At 49.5% G+C, this 18,510-nt stretch overlaps 1 protein-coding gene and 1 long non-coding RNA gene across 2 annotated transcripts; both read right to left on the reverse strand.

Annotated features, from left to right (window-relative positions):
• Positions 1 to 13,420: 13,420 nt before the first annotated feature.
• Positions 13,421 to 14,773, reverse strand: LOC127338193 (uncharacterized). The gene is made up of 2 exons (XR_007874234.1): positions 14,690 to 14,773; positions 13,421 to 13,473 (listed from the first exon to the last, which is right to left on the reverse strand). It is a non-coding gene; the product is annotated as an uncharacterized lncRNA (long non-coding RNA).
• An 18-nt stretch (positions 14,774 to 14,791) lies between these two features.
• Positions 14,792 to 16,886, reverse strand: LOC127339313 (uncharacterized). Its single transcript, XM_071827167.1, has 5 exons — positions 16,820 to 16,886; positions 15,681 to 16,679; positions 15,191 to 15,309; positions 14,908 to 15,084; positions 14,792 to 14,827 (listed from the first exon to the last, which is right to left on the reverse strand). Exons 1-5 carry the CDS (start codon positions 16,884 to 16,886, stop codon positions 14,792 to 14,794), a joined length of 1,398 nt encoding a protein of 465 aa, XP_071683268.1.
• Between the last annotated feature and the right edge of the window lie 1,624 nt (positions 16,887 to 18,510).

An 18,510-nucleotide genomic window follows, 5' to 3' on the forward strand; every position in this document is an offset into this window, starting at 1 on the left:
TCCTCAATCTCTTATGAGAATATTATTCGTTGCTGAATGCTTATGCATTAAAGAGGAGTCCATTATCTGTTGTCTATGTTGTCCCGGTATGGATGTCTAAGTTGAGAATAATCAAAAGCGAGAAATCCAATGCGAGCTTTCTCCTTAGACCTCTGTACAGGCGGCATAGAGGTACCCCTTTGTGACACTCGGTTAAAACATATGTATTGCGGTGATAATCCAGGTAATCCGAGCTAATTAGGACAAGGTGCGGGTACTATTAGTATACTATGCATGAGGCTTGCAACTTGTAGGATATAATTTACATGATACATATGCTTTATTACTACCGTTGACAAAATTGTTTCTTGTTTTCAAAATCAAAGCTCTAGCACAAATATAGCAATCAATGCTTCCCTCTTCGAAGGGCCTTTCTTCTACTTTTATGTTGAGTCAGTTTACCCACTTCCTTCCATCTTAGAAGCAAACACTTGTGTTAACTGTGCATTGATTCCTACATACTTGCATATTGCACTTATTATATTACTTTATGTTGACAATATTCATGAGATATACATGTTACAAGTAGAAAGCAACCGCTGAAACTTAATCTTCCTTTGTGTTGCTTCAATACCTTTACTTTGAATTTATTGCTTTATGAGTCAACTCTTATGCAAGACTTATTGATGCTTGTCTTGAAAGTACTATTCATGAAAAGTCTTTGCTATATGATTTAGTTGTTTAACCATTGTATTTACCATTGCTTTGAATCGCTGCATTCATCTCATATGCTTTACAATAGTATGATTAAGATTATGTTGGTAGCATGTCACTTCAGAAATTATCTTTGTTATCGTTTACCTACTCGGGGACGAGTAGGAACTAAGCTTGGGGATGCTGATACGTCTCCGTCGTATCGATAATTTCTTATGTTCCATGCTTGTTTTATGACAATACCTACATGTTTTATACATACTTTATGATGATTTTATGCGTTTTCCGGAACTAACCTATTGACGAGATGCCGAAGTGCCAGTTCCTGTTTTCTGCTGTTTTTGGTTTCAGAAATCCTAGTAAGGAAATATTCTCGGAATTGGACGAAATCAACGCCCAAGATCTTAAAATCCCACGAAGCTTCCAGAACAACCGAGAGCCGCCAGAGGGGGGCCACAGGCCCACCAGACAGTAGGCCGGTGCGGCCAGAGGGGGGCCGCGCCCCCCTACTGTGTCGTCGCCTCGTCGACCCTCCGACTCCGCCTCTTCGCCTATTTAAAGGTCCCTGACCTAAAACTTTGATACGGAAAAGCCACAGTACGAGAAACCATCCAGAGCCGCCGCCATCGCGAAGCCAAGATCTGGGGGACAGGAGTCTCTGTTCCGGCACGCCGCCGGGACGGGGAAGTGCCCCCGGAAGGCTTCTCCATCGACACCGCTGCCATCTCCACCGCCATCTTCATCAACGCTGCTGTCTCCCATGAGGAGGGAGTAGTTCTCCATCGAGGCTAAGGGGATGTACCGGTAGCTATGTGGTTAATCTCTCTCCTATATACTTCAATACAATGATCTCACGAGCTGCCTTACATGATTGAGATTCATATGAGTTTTGTATCACAATTTATCTATGTGCTACTCTAGTGATGTTATTAAAGTAGTCTATTCCTCCTGCACGGTGTAATGGTGACAGTGTGTGCATCGTGTAGTACTTGGCGTAGGTTATGATTGTAATCTCTTGTAGATTATGAAGTTAATTATTGCTATGATAGTATTGATGTGATCTATGCCTCCTTCATAGTGTGATGGTGACAGTGTGCATGCTATGTTAGTACTTGGTGTAGTTGTGTTGATCTATCATGCACTCTAAGGTTATTTAAACATGAATATCGAATATTGTGGAGCTTGTTAACTCTGGCATTGAGGGTTCGTGTAATCCTACGCAATTAGTGGTGTTCATCATCCAACAAGAGAGTGTAGAGTATATCATTTATCTATTCTGTTATGTGATCAATGTTGAGAGTGTCCACTAGTGAAAGTATAATCCCTAGGCCTTGTTCCCAAATACTGCTATCGCTGCTTGTTTACTGTTTTACTGCATTTGTACTGCCTGCAATATTACCACCATCAACCACACGCCAGTTGTAGCATCAAGCTATTTTCTGGTGCCGTTACTACTGCTCATATATATTCATACCACCTGTATTTCACTATCTCTTCACCGAACTAGTGCACCTATACATCTGACAAGTGTATTAGGTGTGTTGGGGACACAAGAGACTTCATGCTTTGTGGTTGCAGGGTTGCATGAGAGGGATATCTTTGACCTCTTCCTCCCTGAGTTCGATAAACCTTGGGTGATCCACTGAAGGGAAACTTGCTGCTGTTCTACAAACCTCTGCTCTTGGAGGCCCAACACTCTCTACAAGAATAGAAGCACCCGTAGACATCACGGTGTCGGGCGGCGTATTATCCGCAGCGACGGGTGCATTGAGCTGAAGTAATGGCGCCACGGGAGACACCAAGGTTGGCGCCGCGGGAGCCACCAAGGTTGGCGCCGCCGGAGCCACCAATGTTGGTGCCGCTGGAGCCACCAAGGTTTGCGCCGCCGGAGACACCATTGTTGCCACTTGCGGACTCACCGATGGCTCCACGTTGTGTGAGTTGCTTCTCGTGAAACTGGGAACCGGGGGAGGCCCCTTTTTTCCTCCCCTATACCACGCATCCACACCGGCAACCAAGGTAGGGATGATAGAGCTAAGCGTGTTGCCCACTTGGTCCTCCACTTGCTGCCGTTGCGTCCTCTATTGGGTCTCCACGATATGTTGCACTTGTTGTCGCACTTGCTCCTCGACCAATGTCTCGACCAATGTCGGGATCTGCGCAACTTGTGCCTTGAGATGTGCGACCTCCTTCTCATCGATGGTGGCCTTTTTCTCCTTTTTCCCCGACTTGTAGTAATCTGACCATTTCATAGAGCATCCTTCGCCGACCACACGACCAGCCGACGTCGGCTTACTCAATGGATCCCTCTTCTTGTGGGCATTCAACGCCCTATTTAAAGGGTTGTCCCAAGGGGCACACTGCGAGGAGCTCGTGGACCCCGTGCCGCTACTGATTTCAACTTCCTCATTATCCTACGGGAGGAACATGCATGAACCACTTAGTAATTTGGATTCATCAATTCGAATGCAACCATAAAGGAGCTAATTAAGCGGTGCACTCCTTACCAGAAGAGCCTCAAACTCCTTCACGTCCGGATTGGTGGTGAGCTCCTTTGTTTTCAGGTCAACACGGTACCGGGCCAGGAGGAACTGCCTGGTTTTCTTGTTTTTTGTATTGTGAGAAGAGGGGTTGGAGGCCGTTCTTCACACGCTCCTTATCCTGGGCGTCCCATTTCGGTTGAGCCGCCCTAAACCCGCCAGGACCAAGTTTGTGGGTGCCTAAGTTCAGACTCCGCATCTCCTTCCCCCACTGACTAGAATCCGACGTTGACTCACTCTCGCACTTGATCTTGAAATCATCGTAGTCTTTCTCGGTGATAGAAGGATTTGACTCCTTGATCTTCTCGTAACTCTCGCCCTTCTTAATCATTTTCTTCACTCGGTTCCGCCAACTAGCGAGGGCGGTGCTCATCTTCGTGAGGGCGGCATTGTGCACTTTGTTCCGCCCAAGACGTTTTTCTGAGCAGTCCACCGGGAACTCGTACCATTCGTGCAGCTTCGTGAAGAGGAGGGAGCGCAAATTCGCTCGGTCAGGATACCTGAGGTTCTCGGTGTTGATCGAGACCGTGCTCCGGAGGATGCACCCGAGTTGGGCCGAGTACCCTTTGACCAGTTCAGGGGGCGCCGTTGGATGCCCACTGGCGTCCACTTCGGTGAATGCCTGCTTCACGGTGCTGAGCACATTCGGGCGACGCTCCCTCCGTTGCTTCCTCGGCTCGCCGCCGTCCGTGTGTTCACCGTCGTCCATGTGTTCGCCGGCATCCGTGGTGTCATCCTCTGCGGCACCATCTTCAGTGGAGGCATCCTCGGTGGCATCATCCGCTAGGTAGTCTGGATCGGTGCCATCATCCTCGCCGTCGTCACGGTGAGGTTGTGACTCCATCATCTCCACTTCATCGGTTATCATCCAGAACGGCTTGCTGCCGCTGCCGCCGGCCTCATCGTTGTCGGCCATGTTAGAACTAAGTAGGAAAAAATGCATAAAGTTAGCGCAAATTTCCACGGAAAAATTGGGCATGACCTATGCTAATTTATGTACATATGAGTGCCCCATTTTCACCGAAACGGAAATGAATCAACATTTCGGCGATAATGGGCAACTCAGTCGATCCCTGCACAAGATATGACACCATATACACACTACAGAAATGTTGACACCACCATATATAAACCAGCAACAAAATGCTAGCAGCAGTAGCAACAACAAAATGCACCAGATGGCATGCAAAAGCTAGCTAGCAGCACCAGCTACCAGCAGCATCAGCATCAACAATAAAATGCACTAAGTGCTTCTCCAGGTGCTCCACAAAAACAATGGATAAATATATCACTCAGGTAATCAGCACATTAGTTACAATTTACCAAAAGTACACCAATGCCCAAGCTGACAGCAACCTTGTAAACTATGCAAGTAGCAGCAGCAAGCTGAGCAGCCAGTAGCACCATCCAACAGCACCTAGTAGCACCACCAAGCTAGTAGCAGCAAGGTAGCAGCAGCCAGCAAGCTAGCAGTAGCACCAAGCTATAGCAGCAGCAAGCAACCTAGCAGCAGCTAGCAGTAGCACCAAGCTATAGCAGCAGCAAGCAACCTAGCACCTAGTAGCACCAGCAAGCTAGTAGCAGCAAGCTAGCGGTAGCACCAAGCTATAGCAGCAGCAAGCAACCTAGCAGCAGCTAGCACCAAGCTAGGAGCACCAATCTATAGCAGCATAAGTAGAAGGCCTGAAGCAATTACCAGCAGCAGCAATAGCAAATGAGCAAGTCCGGCTCCGGGAAGAAGACGACGACGCTCCGGGAAGAAGACGACGATGCTCGAGCAGGTCCGGCTCCAAGTCGATGAAGGGTGCCGACGAGGTTGCAGCCACTGGAGCACCTAAACAAAGAAGCTATGAAGGTTACTGGAAGTTGTAAATAAATAAAAGAAAGCAGCAGCTAGCACACCTAGCATGCTACACCATAGCAAAATAAATGTGCATTACCCTAACTAACTGCATTTGCAACAAAGAACTCCAATGAACTACAGAGAACCACCTTTTGTGAAATCAAAATTCCTCATTTGGTTTGCATAAGGTGCACAGACTAGTTACTTAGCAATTTTAAACTAAGTCATTTAAAGAAAACTAAGCTAAACTCAAATGTTTTGCATCAATGAATGCCAGTGCTCAAGTCATTTTCAATAATGTTGTAGCTAACATCAAAATACAGAGTCATTTTCAATATTAAAATCCATCATGAGCAGCAGCAAGCAGCAATATTAAAAATCTAATTTGATATCCTAATTTTGACACCACATGTACTTCTAATTTGACACTTGAGCCATCAGATCACATAGTTACTAGGCACCATATGCAGAAACAGTTGTTTAAGTACAATTGTGTTGAATAAACATGTAAGGGAAAACCATATGTAGCAAAAACTAAATGATCAATGAACTAAATGATACACATATGCAGCAAGAACATCAAGCTTTCATCCAGTAAGCTAAAAAAACTAACTGCTTTAAATTGTAAGCACATAGCAGCAACAAATTTGCTACTGCTACCTAAACCTAAATTTGGTACTGCCACCTAAATTTGCTACTGCCACCTAAATCCTAAACCTAAATTTGCTACTGCCACCTAAATCCTAAACCTAAATTTGCTACTGCCACCTAAATCCTAAACCTAAATTTGCTACTGCCACCTAAACTAAATGAAACTGCTAACAAATCCTAGCAGTAACAAATCCTAGCTATTTCTATATCACCAAACTAAATGAAACTACTAACAAATCCTAGCAGTAACAAATCCTAGCAGTAACAAATCCTAGCAGTAACAGAGAACCTACTGAGGGGAGAGGAACCTACTGCTAGCAGGGGAGAGGGGAGGGGAGAGGGGAGATGGCGTAGGAGGCTTCGCTCACCCTCGGCGTTGTGGTGGAGGTCGCAGACGAGGATGCCGACGAGGTCGCCGACGAGCTCGCAGACGAGGACGCTGATGTGGAGGAGCAGAGTTCCGTTGTGGAGGCGCCGATGTGGAGGAGCAGGGGCGTCGGTGACGATGCAGAGGAGAGGCACCCGCGGTGGGAGGAGGGAAATCGAGGGGATCTGGCCGCCGGAGATCAAGATCGAGGGGGCGTCGGAGAGGTGGCGAGGGCGTCGGAGAGGTGGCGAGGAGAGGAGGGCGTCGCCGGGGTCGTGAGGGCGTCGGAGAGGTGGCGAGGAGAGGAGGGCGTCGCCGGGGTCGCTCGTGTCGCTCAGGGGAGGTGGCGTCGTCGTCGGAGAAGAAGAATGGGGAATGGGGATGTTGGGACGGTCGGGGGGAATTTTTGGCTAAGTTCCCAGACACACTTAGCAATAGCACACGTCTAGGGGTGCGCCACTGTGAGGCTTAGCAATGGCGCACCTCTAGGGGTGCGCCACTGCCTCGTTAGGTTTAGGTCAAAACGAGCGCGACACCTACAGTTGACAAGAATCGCACTGTACCGTAATGGCTAGCTCCCCCTGTTTGGTTTACTTTTTTCACCTTTTTATTAAATTGATTTAGCACTATAATAAATAGCATAAAACACCAAAATAAAAAGGCATAAATAGTTATAATTATGTAGAATATTTAAAATACTATAGAATCTAGAAAATATCCAAAAATATAAATTATATGACTATTTTGATCGGTACAATGTGTAGATTAACAATATGACATCCATTATTCATACAAGAAAATGATACATAATTATCTTTTCACAATCTTCTTGCCCTTCTTTCTCGCGGTTGAATAATTTAGCCCCGGAACTCCTAAACTTCTTCTCTTGAATGGACGGCCTTTAGGTAGGGTTGTCCTGCTTCTTCTTGTTGTGTATGGTTCTTCATCATTGTCGTCGTCATCTTCCATCTTCGGATCGCCGTACTGGTCAAAGTCTAGCTCGTTGGCGGCTCCATCCATTCCGATGATGCTCCTTTTGCCTCTCCTCACGACAACACGGCTGGGCTTTTGCGGGTCGGTAATGAAGAAGCATTGGTCCACTTGGGAAGCTAGTACCCATGGCTCATATTTCGCGGTGACCTTTGCGCCCGCTGTCTTGCATTTGGCTTCGGGTATAACCATGGTGGTGAAATGTCGGTCTTCTTTTACGACATTCTTGGCCCACCTGACACGGAACATCGACACATTCTCTCCGGCGTAGCTCAGCTCCCAGATCTCCTCGATCTTTCCGTAGTATCTCTGCTTGATGTCACCGGTGTAGGACTCCATCGTTACCCCGGAGTTCTGATAATCGCTCTTCATGTCCTTTTCCTCGGTGTAGAATGTGTAGCCGTTGATATCGTACGCCTGAAATGTCATCAGGTTGTGTTCGGCGCCCTGTGACAAGGCGAATATGAGTTTTTCTTCGGCAGAAGAATCCTCGTCTATAGGGTACGTCAGCATCTTGTCCTTGAACCACCGCGTGAAGGTTGAGTTGTGCTCTTTGATTATATCTCTGTCCGTCCTCTGTTGGCCCTGATCATTGTACGTCGTGGCGATGAAGGTTTTGTGCTCTACCACCCAAGGATCGACCACGTATATGTGTTGTAGCGCGACTAGGTTTGCTCTTTCAAAGTCCGCGATTTGACCCTTGAAGTCGACATGCATTTCACGGCTACCATCGCGGTGAACCCATCCAGCGAGCTTCCCGAGGTGCCTGTTTACGGGCAGACCGACGGGATTCTCGATTTCTAGATAACTCGTGCAGAAGGAGATGCACTCTTCGGTCAGAAAGCCCTGGGCTATGCTTCCGTCTGGACGTGCCCTGTTGCGAACGTACCCTTTGATGACACCATTCATCCTTTCGAACGACATCATGCTGTGCAGGAACGTCGGCCCCAGTTGGATGATATCCTCCACGATATGTACCAGCAGATGCACCATAACGTCGAAGAATGCGGGCGGAAAGTACATCTCAAGCTCGCACAGTGTCACCACGATCTCTTCCTGTAGCCTTCTAAGTTGCCTCATGCCAAGACTTCCGAGAGATGACGTCGAAAAAGTTGCATAGGCCAAAAAGCGTTTCACGGACGTGCGCGTCCATGATCCCACGGATTGCAACCGGAACTATCTGCGTCATCAGCACGTGACAGTCGTGAGACTTCATCCCGCTGAACCTCTGCTTCGCTTTGTCTAGGTACCTTCTTATCTTCCCCGCGTAACCGTAAGGAAGTTTTACTCCTAGGAGACAGTCGAAAAACTGCTCGATCTCCTTCTGACTTAAAGTGAAGCACGCGGGGGGGGCAGTAATATTCGATCTTTTTGGCCTTTTTGCCCTTGCGACGACTTTGCGTATCCTCTGCCTCATCATCGTCATCGTCATCATCATCATCATCATCATTACGGCATCCCGCGTGAAGCTCCTCCCTGATCCCAATTGATTGCAAGTCGTACCTTGCTTTTGGCCCATCTTTGGTCTTCTCTGGCATGTTGAGGAGGGTACCAAGCAGACTCTCGCACACGTTCTTCGTGATGTGCATGACATCAAGGCTGTGAGGCACACGGAGGATCTTCCAGTACGGCAAGTCCCAGAAAACAGACCTCGTCTTCCATACCTTAAGCAGCGGCTCCGGCGCCTTTCGCTTCTTTCCCGGCGGTGGGCACTCTTTCCAATTTTTCAATAGCTCGTCTATTTGCTCGCCGCTTCTCGTACGTGGCCGTCTTCGTGGTTCGTCTTGACCATCGAACAGATCCTTGCGTTTCCTCCATGGGTCGTCCTCGCGAAGCCACCTCCGATGTCCCATGAACACCATTTTTGAGGACCCGGGATCTCTATCTAGCTGGCGGTATGTTGTGTCGTCCATGCACCTGACGCATGCATTGAATCCGTGGACCACCTGCCCCGCAACATATCCGTAACCGAGAAAGTCGTGCACCGTCGTGAGCAGTGCGGCTCTCATAGGGAAATATTCTTCCGCGGCGGCGTCCCACGTATTGGCAGGCGTGTCCCATAGCGTGGCTAGCTCCTCTTTCAGAAGCCCCATATACATATTGATGTCGTTCCCTGGTTGTTTCGGCCCTTCAATTAGCATACTCATTTGAATGTACTTCCTCTTCATGCACAACCAAGGGGGGGTTGTACATCCACACAAACACGGGCCAGGTGCTATGCGTGCTGCTCTGGCTGCCAAACGGATTGAATCCATCGGTGCTCGCGCCCAGCCTTATGTTCCTAGGATCGTCCCCAAATTCTGGGTACTCGAGGTTCAACGCATTCCACTGGCTAGCATCCGAAGGGTGTCTCAACATCCTGTCCTTTTTCTTTTTGTCTGGATCATCTGCGTCATCTTCTCCCTTCCTCATCTCCGCGTGCCAGCGCATTATCTTTGCTTGCTTAGGATCCGCGAAATACCGCTGCAGACGAGGAGTGATCGGAAAGTACCACACCACCTTCCGAGGAGCTTTCTTCCCCTTCTTGTACTGACTGACGCCGCACTTCGGACATATGGTAGACTCCGCATGCTCGTTCCGATAAATGATGCAATCGTTCAAGCACACATGGTATTTCACATGCGGTAAATCCAGAGGACACGCGATTTTCTTGGCCTCCTCGATACTAGTCGGACACGTGTTACCTTTGGGAAGACGTTCGTGCCAGAATGACATGTTGTCGTTGAAGGATGTGTCCGTCATTTTGTGCTTTACCTTCATCTCCAGAGCCATGAGCGTTACTTTCAGGCGGGTATCCTCCGGCCTGCATCCTTCATACAATGGAGTAACCGCGTCTACCTCCAGTTGATCCATCTTGGCTTTCTCTCGGGCGGCAGCTCTTGCGTTACTGCTCGCTTGAGAAGCAGCTCTTGAAGATAAGGGTCCTGCACCCAGTCCATCGACGATGGTCCATCGTCTTCATCTTCATGATCGTCATGATGACCTCCATCTTGATCTTCCTCATCATCAGGTCCAGGATCTCCTACATTGTGATCATGATCGTCTCCGGGATCTTCTACATCCTGATCATGTCCGGGATCTTCTACATCCTGATCATGTCCGGGATCTTCTACATGGTGCTCACCTCCTTCCTTATTTCTTGTTGAAATCCCATGGACAAATTCATAATCATCTTCATCGCCTTCCCACCGATAGCCATCCATGAAACCACGCATGAGAAGGTGGTCCCGCACCATATCGGCTTTAGGGTCCATAAGGCTCGTCAGCTTGCATCTTCGACACGGACATCTTATCTCCTTTTGGTTATTTTTAATCATCTCGGCCGTCGCGGCTTTCAAAAACCTAGCCACAACGCCTTCGCTCATCATGCGGACCATGGTCGCCTGCGGGTATAGAGAAAATGGATATCTTAGTATACCAAAAGAAAATTTTGGCATGACCTTCCCTAAAAATAGGACATATATATATGCGCAGTATGCCCATTATTCACCGAAACGGAAATGAATCAACGTTTCGGCAAAATATTGGTAACTCCATCGCATTTCTAATCCCTGCAAACAAAAACATGCAACACATGCATGTGGAGGCTTCGCATATACAACACATGCATGTGGAGGCTTCGCATACAACACACACATATGCACTTCGATCGCGCGCATGCATGCACAACACATGCGGAGCTTTCACATAACATATATGCGCACACACGTGTGCAAGACGATCGTAACCGGTCACACACAAAGCATAAAACCAACAAAGTTACCGATACGGCGAGACCGAGAGTGTTGGATGAGGAAAAAAGTTGAGATTGAGTAGGTATTGAGCTATAGAAAGTTTCACCCTTACTTACCTACGAAGAAAATTAAGTTTACCACTTAATTTGGGTGAATGAAGAGGTCAAAATGAGGTGGGGAGGAGGAGCAACACGACCAGATCCAGATTTGGTGGGAGGTGGTGGTGGAAGAGTGTTTGGGGAAAGTGGGTGGCACATGTGAGTGGAGGGGGAAAAGCTGGAAATGGTCCTAGGTTAGCAGTGGCGCACCACCTAGCCGTGCGCCACTGCTAGGGTGACATAGCAATGGCGCACTGCTTAGTGGTGCGCCACTGCTCACCTGGTACCTGCACCCCACGCCCCTGCCCAACTTAGCAGTGGCGCACCATTCTGGTGGCGCGCCATAGCTAGTAGTGGCGCACCACGGCAGTGCACCATTGCTAAAGCCCTCATCTGTAATGGGCCCCTGGCCACCTCCTAGCAGTGGCGCACCACTATGCCGTGCGCCATAGGTAAGCAAAGTAGCAGTGGCGCACCACCCCGACGTGCGCCACTATTAGTTTTGGGTAGGAGCTGGCCTCCTGCCAGGAATTAGTAATGGCGCACCCAAAACAAGGTGCGCCACTACTACATTTGTAACAGTGGCCCACCATTTTGTGGTGCGCCACTGCTAAGTAGTAGTGGCGCATGGCTTTCATGGTGCGCCACTGAAGTCTGTCTTACGGCTAGGCCTTTTCCTAGTAGTGGTCTCATGAACAGCGAGCTTTTTCAATTGTCTAGTGACATGATTCGTAGCGCCAGTGTCCATGTACCAGTTTGTGTCAACTCCATATGCGCCTTTGGGATCAGGTGTCGTGTCATCATCATCATCATCACCGTAACGCCACCAACACTCATTGGCGGAGTGGCCTTCCTTCTTGCATATCTGACACATGATACCATCTTGACATTGGGTGGCGACACGATCCTTTTTTCCACGCCCCCCTTTAGGCTGACGACCCTGATCAGGACGACCTGGTGGTGGAGGCACACGAGGTGGCTGCTGTTGGGGTCGCGGCGGACGGAAAATCTGCTGAGGGTGCGGCGCCATGGGCTGCTGGTAGTTTGGCGGGTAAGGGAGTAGTGGTGGAAGGGCATAGGCGGGTTGGTGCATGTATGGTGGTTGTTGTATGTATGGTGGCTGTGGCATGTATGAGGGTTGATGTGGATAGGGCTGCTGTGTGTAGGAAGGTTGTATGGGCTGTTGGTTGTAGGTTGGGGTTGGAGGCGGGTAATGTGGAGGAGGAGGTAGAGGCGGGCGACCCTAACCAGCAAAAGCATCAAACGAAGGACGCCGAGGAACAGCGTTAATGGAAGAAGTGAATGTATTGGTGCCTTGACCCGATGCAGCAAGCATGTTTTCACGGTATTCATAAGATAGCAACTGAGAACACATGTCGTTGAGAGTTGTAGAAGGAACCGCATTGATAGATGCAACAAGTGGATTGTAGGAACCGTCCAGACCATTCAGAATATAGTCTTTTAACTCATCATCATCAACCTTCTTGCCTGCGGCAGCAAGCTCTGAGGCAAAGCCTTTCATCTTGGACAGAAATTGTTGAGCCGTCAAGTCGAGCTTTTTGGTGTTTGTGAGAGCACCGCGGAGAGTAGAAACACGGGTCTTGGACTGTGTGGAGTAGAGTTCATTGAGAGCTGTCCAGACATCCTTGGCATGATCAAGACCGAAGACTTGAGAGAGCACGTCTTTAGAGAGGGAGTTCACAAGAAAACTCACGACCCGCTGGTCCCTCTCGATCCAGGCTTCATAGGCAGGGTTGGGGATGGAGATGGGCTTCTTGTTCTCATCTTCAGCGTCGAGATGTTCAGGAGGAGCGGGATTAGTCCCGTCGAGAAGACCCATCACACGTGCACCGCGGAGAGAGGGCTGCGCCTTCCAATACAGGAAGTTCTCGCGCGTGAGTTTGGTGGCCGGTGGTGCAGCAAGGGCGCCCGGCGCAGACGTGGTCGAGGACATCGCCATGAGAGCAGGAGATCTCGTCGGGAGGGAAGGGGAGGGTTTTCGGGGATCTGTGGGATCACAGACAGCAGGAGATTTCGTTTTTAGGGAAGGTAGCAATCGGGGGGGGGGGGGGGGGATTTTGGGAGTTTTTGGGAGGAGATCGTGGAGCAGAATCAGATCGTAGATGGGTTTCGTCCGGCGGCTAGATAGGATAGGGAAGGGTTCTGGATACCATGTTAGTTTTGGGAGAACGATGCATAACCCGTTAGGGCCATCGGTTGCATGTTTAATAGGTTGGAAAAAGCCCCCTACATGGCAATACAAAGGTGTGTACGTATACAATCAGAGTACTACTCTGTATTGTATACAGACAGATATTACATACTCTAACACAAGCAAGTGCCATGTCAAAATGTTTGCAATTGAAATCCTGAGAAAAGACTAGACCAGACAGAAATCAGCATCTATTTGCATTTTTATATTATCTAGAAGAATAAACCGATGGCCCACCAAATAAACCGATAATCCGACATTCATAAGTGACAACCGCAATACACAGGAAATCTCAGGATCTAAGATCTGGATATCGAAAAGAAAACAAAGTAGCATATCAGCCACCTTGAGATCTATTTTTTTTGATAAAGGGAATATATTAATATCAAGAAGATACCAATTACATCCAGCCTCTGCAACAGCGCACCACCCTAATAGCACTACGGATGCACACAGCCAAAAACGAGAAAAGAAAACTAAGAAACAAAAGTCCCGCTATAGTATCTCGGGCCTAACAACAGTAATACATCCACCGCCAAGACAACACCTGAATAACAGACTCTCAAAAACGACGCCTCCAAGAAGGGAACAGTGCTCAAACACCGTCGTCGCTCGATCAAAGATCTTAGGTTTTCACCCTGAAGATCGTCCCCGCTCTCAAAACAATGTCTCCACCAAGGACATTGCCAGGCACAACCAATTAAGGCCAGACCTTGGGTTTTCACCCTGAAAGGTAGGACTATGCACTTCACCTGTGTTGTCGCCCCTACTTTCATACCGCTGCTGTGAAGCCCGGAACACCAAGCAAGTCCCACAACAACGCAGAGACTTGAATCTCCCTTAGCTAGTCCTCCCCTCCGGCCTTCATGAAATTCTCTTCTTCCGACTTTCATCATGGATCCATAATCACTTGATGTCAACAAAGAAAAAGAGCTTCGCGCCGCTCCCTCCAGAACAAATCGGTCGGAATAAAAATATGGGTGAGCACGACCGAATACCTCCGATCCAACAAACTCCAGGCAAAAGCACTGTTACATTCACCGGCGGAGCCTTCCGGAACTCAACACTCCGGCCAGATCACGAGTCCAGGCCTCCGGTAGGTCCTCCTCTTCATGCAAGAGAGGCCCTAGGACCGCCACCTTTATTCAGGTCGGACCCCCACGTCGGCGACCATCCTGGGCTGGCCATTCCAACCCTCCACCGGCGACACCATCGCCGGCTTCCAAGCTCCTCCATCTCACCGCTGGAACGAGTAGGTTAGCGATAGTTGCTTGACGATGCCTTCAACAAGATAACGGCGCAGATGCCGCCATCGCCCGCCATGACCGGATTCGGCTCGGTTTTCACCGGCTACTATGCCTCCCCGTCTCGCTGCCGGCGCTTAAAGTGGGATCAAAAATCCAACACAGTCGCTGCCGGCGCTGAAAGTGGGATCAAAAATCCAACACAGCCAGCCTGGCCGACTGCCTTCGGTGGATGAAGTCAGCCACCACCACCATGCCCGGGCCGAAGACCCGGACGTCCTCAAGCCGCGAAGAAGACCCAGCGAAGCCACCACCACCTTGAGCTCTATACAAGCAGCCCATCAGTTCATCCACAGGTCACAACCACCAGCCCACGCTAATAATATATATAAGGTATTTGCACCATCCTCCTACTGTAATTAGCTGCACCACGCAGTGCCCCAGTTGGTCAGGATCTGGTGCACAAACAAACCCATGTTCTTTTTCTGTAGGCTACAGTCTCTGTAATTTGTGGACTACCTAATTTGTGGACTACCGAGAAGAGGTTCGGGAGACAGCACGGCGCAACTGTGAACCAGCTCAAGAAAGCCATGGCGGTAGCAGCCATAAAACATGGGCAGCGGTTATCATAGCAAGCCTCCACATCATCGCTGATGAAAGTGGTGATGCCTGCCGACGCGCATGCAGCAGTGAAGGTCAGTGCTCCGGTGATCTGCAGAGGGCAATATGCAGGTCAGAAGGCTTGTGAGTCCACAGGGAGGGGCGGATGACTGTTTGATCAAGGTAGGTGCCTGTCTGCCTGAGAAAACATGACTCACCCAGTCCCCAACGCAGAGTATGGCGATGGCTCGTGGAGTTCGGTAGGAACGGCCGACGAGGAGCGCGTAGAAGTAGAGAATGGTCAGTGCCGGGCTCCACATGCATTGCAAGGCTGCTGCTGATATGAACGAAAGTTCATTCATCTATAAAAGAAAATCGATCCGTCATTCTGGGTTGGAAAAGCAACATCCCAAGCTTTTTGCTGAATGCCTAGGAACTAAGGATGCAAACATTGAACTCCTAATTTTCATAGTAACTTTCATAAAAATTAACAAAGATACACTAGCTTATTGAAATCCAAACCATCTGCTTCAAGCCTATCTAACAATTTGAAGGGGGGAGTGGCAGCAAACAAACTTCTCAGCTTTGGAAGGTCACCCTTTTTTGAGTTAATCAACATTAAACTCCTAATTTTCATAGTATCCTCTTGGTTTTGGAAGGTCACCCTTTTTTGAGTTAATCAACATCCTCTCAGTTTTGGAAGAATACCCTTTTTTGCACGTTGATCAGCAGTTATGTTGTCGTCTGGTAAATGAATTGTGGCAGACGAGTTGATCCTCTTGGTGAGTTTCTTTAGCACTGTACTTTTCTGTTCGGGGTTAGACGGGTACTTCAACGGGCGGTTAGTGTAGCTATGCTCGCACTTCATGCAGTTTAGCCTATGGTACAGGAAAACATCCTTCAGATTGACAGCCGCTTCTATGACACGTCTGACATACCTAACCATGCAGTCAGACTGAAAGCCAAAGATTACTAGCGTGTCCAGGCTATGCTGCTGGAAATCAGGTCCAGGTGATTTCCACTCAACACCCTTCTTCTCGCTATACGAGAGTGCTCGCCATTCCTCCTCATTTGTTGTCATTATACACAGATGATCCCATACCATCAGGTATAGCTCCTTCAGGTTGGGAGCAGCTTCAAGGATGAACAATGTCCATGTGAGATCACACCCTTCAGCAATATTATCTAGATTCACAAACTTTAGTTGATGGAACACAGATGACAATTTTTTCGTCACACTTTCTGGTTGAACCCAAATCCTTTCGCATTCAAATCCCAACCTCAGGGATCGTGGAGAGGTACCACCAAACATCTCAGTTAACTTGACCATCTTGTGATGACTAAGACTGACAGTACTAAGGCTAACAGCCTCAAGCAATGGGACATAACCCAGGAACAGTGGATCTTTTGACTTCCAACCCCCGAAGATCATCCATATGAGTTTTGGCAGCGAGTTGAGCTCGACTTTTTCAAAACAACAATTAAAAATAAGCAGCTCACTGAGTTTAGAGTGCTCAACTTTCATAATGGTCCCTCTTGTGGCATTACAATAGGACAGGCTTAGATGCTTTAATCCTTTGCATACTTTGAGGACGTTAGGGATGTCTGATTCACCAAATCTCAAATTCTCTAGGCAGAGGCGTGTGACACCACCAAATGCAATTCGACAAGAATCGACAAACAACCTGAATAGTATCCCGAGTTGATCTTACCATCCTGATTGCAACGAGTGTAATCCATCTCTGTAAAAACTGTGATTTCAAAGTCAACCGTGTGGAACGCCATGATGTACTCAACAGCTTGTCCAATGGATATTATGTCATCTTCTCTCAAGAAGAACGCCATACACATGGAGCGAATCTTGTTTGGGCTTGAAACCCTGCGTGCCAGGATGCTCTTTGTCACTTCAACCATAGTTATATTGCCCCGTTCAATTTCTTCTCCATGGCACGTTGTGGCAGGTTTAGCGGTGAGACGAGAGAGCATAGCAGGGAGATGCAGCTACCGCCGGGCAAGGACACTGGTTCTTACAGCCTCTCGGACATTGAGTCTGTCAAGGATGTTAACCAAAATATCGTCAGGTAAGCGGCCAAGCCTATCTTCTCGAACGATTTTCGTCATGGCACAAATATGCTGAAGACTGAGAGGATCAACCATGGCATCCGTCGCCTGGAGAGATTTTCTGATGGTCTGCTGGTATTTGGTCTCCTCTGAACCTGACGGCATCGGGGGCGCCGTCGCCTGGAGAGCTTTTCTTGCCTGCTGGTATCTGGTCTCCTCTGAATCTGACGGCATCGGGGGTGCCCCCCTGGAAATATATGTAGAGCGTATTGGTCTCCGCTTCTGGCTACGACTCTGAGATTGAGAAAGGATCGGCTTCGTTGAGGAAAGGAATCGATTTCCTGGAGAGGCCGATATGCGATTCCGGCTTGAGCTGCTTAGAGCACGTCTAAGAGGCCCCGTATAACCCGTCCACCCCGTAAAATTTCGGCGGGATACGGGGCAGGCGCGATATGGGCCGTCTAGCAGGCCCCGTATTCGGGCCGGCCCGCTTCGACGGAATACGGGGCCCAGGAAATCGGCCCCGTCGCCCCCTACTTATACTGGGCGTAGGTGCGAGTGAGGGGTTAACCCCTCACTCGCAACCCTAGCTCCGCCGTGCGCCGCCGCCTCCGTAGTTAGCTCCGGCGAGCAATTCCTCACTCTCCCGCGCCGCATTCCACCCCAGCTCCGGCATGGACGCCCGCCGCCGCAGTACTGCCTCGCCGGCGAGCGGATCGAAGCGATCCCGCTCGCCGGACACCGTTGAGGAGGCGTGGCGGCTCAAGTGCAAGAGATCCGCCACCGGGAGCCGCCGTGCGGCGTGCCGGTACGCCGGCGCGCTGTACGTGCCGGATTCGCTCCGGGAGTTCGCCGCGGGTGGGCGGTGGTACCGACAAGACCCGCCGCTCAAGCCGATGAGCGGCGGAGCCTTCGAGAAGTGGCTCGCCGAGTGGCAGCGCGACCGCGCGTCCAAGGCGGCATGGGCGGCGACCATCGGCAGCACCAGCGGCGGAGGAAGCGGAGGCGGCGAGGAGGAAGAGGAGGCGGCAGAGGAGGAGGCGGCCTTCCGGCGTGCGGTGGCCGAATCCGAAAAGGATGCCGCCGAGAAAGCTCGGGCGGAGGCAGAGGAGGAGGCGGCGACCATCGCCGCCGTCCGGGAGTTCGAGGCGCGGTAGGCGCAGGAGGAGGCGGCCTCCATCGCGTTCATCCCCTTCATCATCCTTGACGAGTAGATGTAGGATAGATGTAGTATGATCGCAATGTATGTATGATCCGTAGTATGATCAATGAAGATGAACTTCCCGGGGTTTCTATTTTTGAAAATACGGGGCGAAATACGGGATCTGCTAGACGGAATGGCTCTTCCGTTAGCAATTTTTCGATACGGGGCGAAATGCGAGCGTTATACGGGGCAGCGAAATACGGGACCTGTTAGACATGCTCTTAGTGTTGGTCTGCCTCTTCTGACACTGCACACCGGCGTAGGAGAGGCAGC

The sequence above is a fragment of the Lolium perenne genome, chromosome 3, assembly GCF_019359855.2.
Source record: "Lolium perenne isolate Kyuss_39 chromosome 3, Kyuss_2.0, whole genome shotgun sequence".
Lineage (NCBI taxonomy): Eukaryota > Viridiplantae > Streptophyta > Magnoliopsida > Poales > Poaceae > Lolium > Lolium perenne.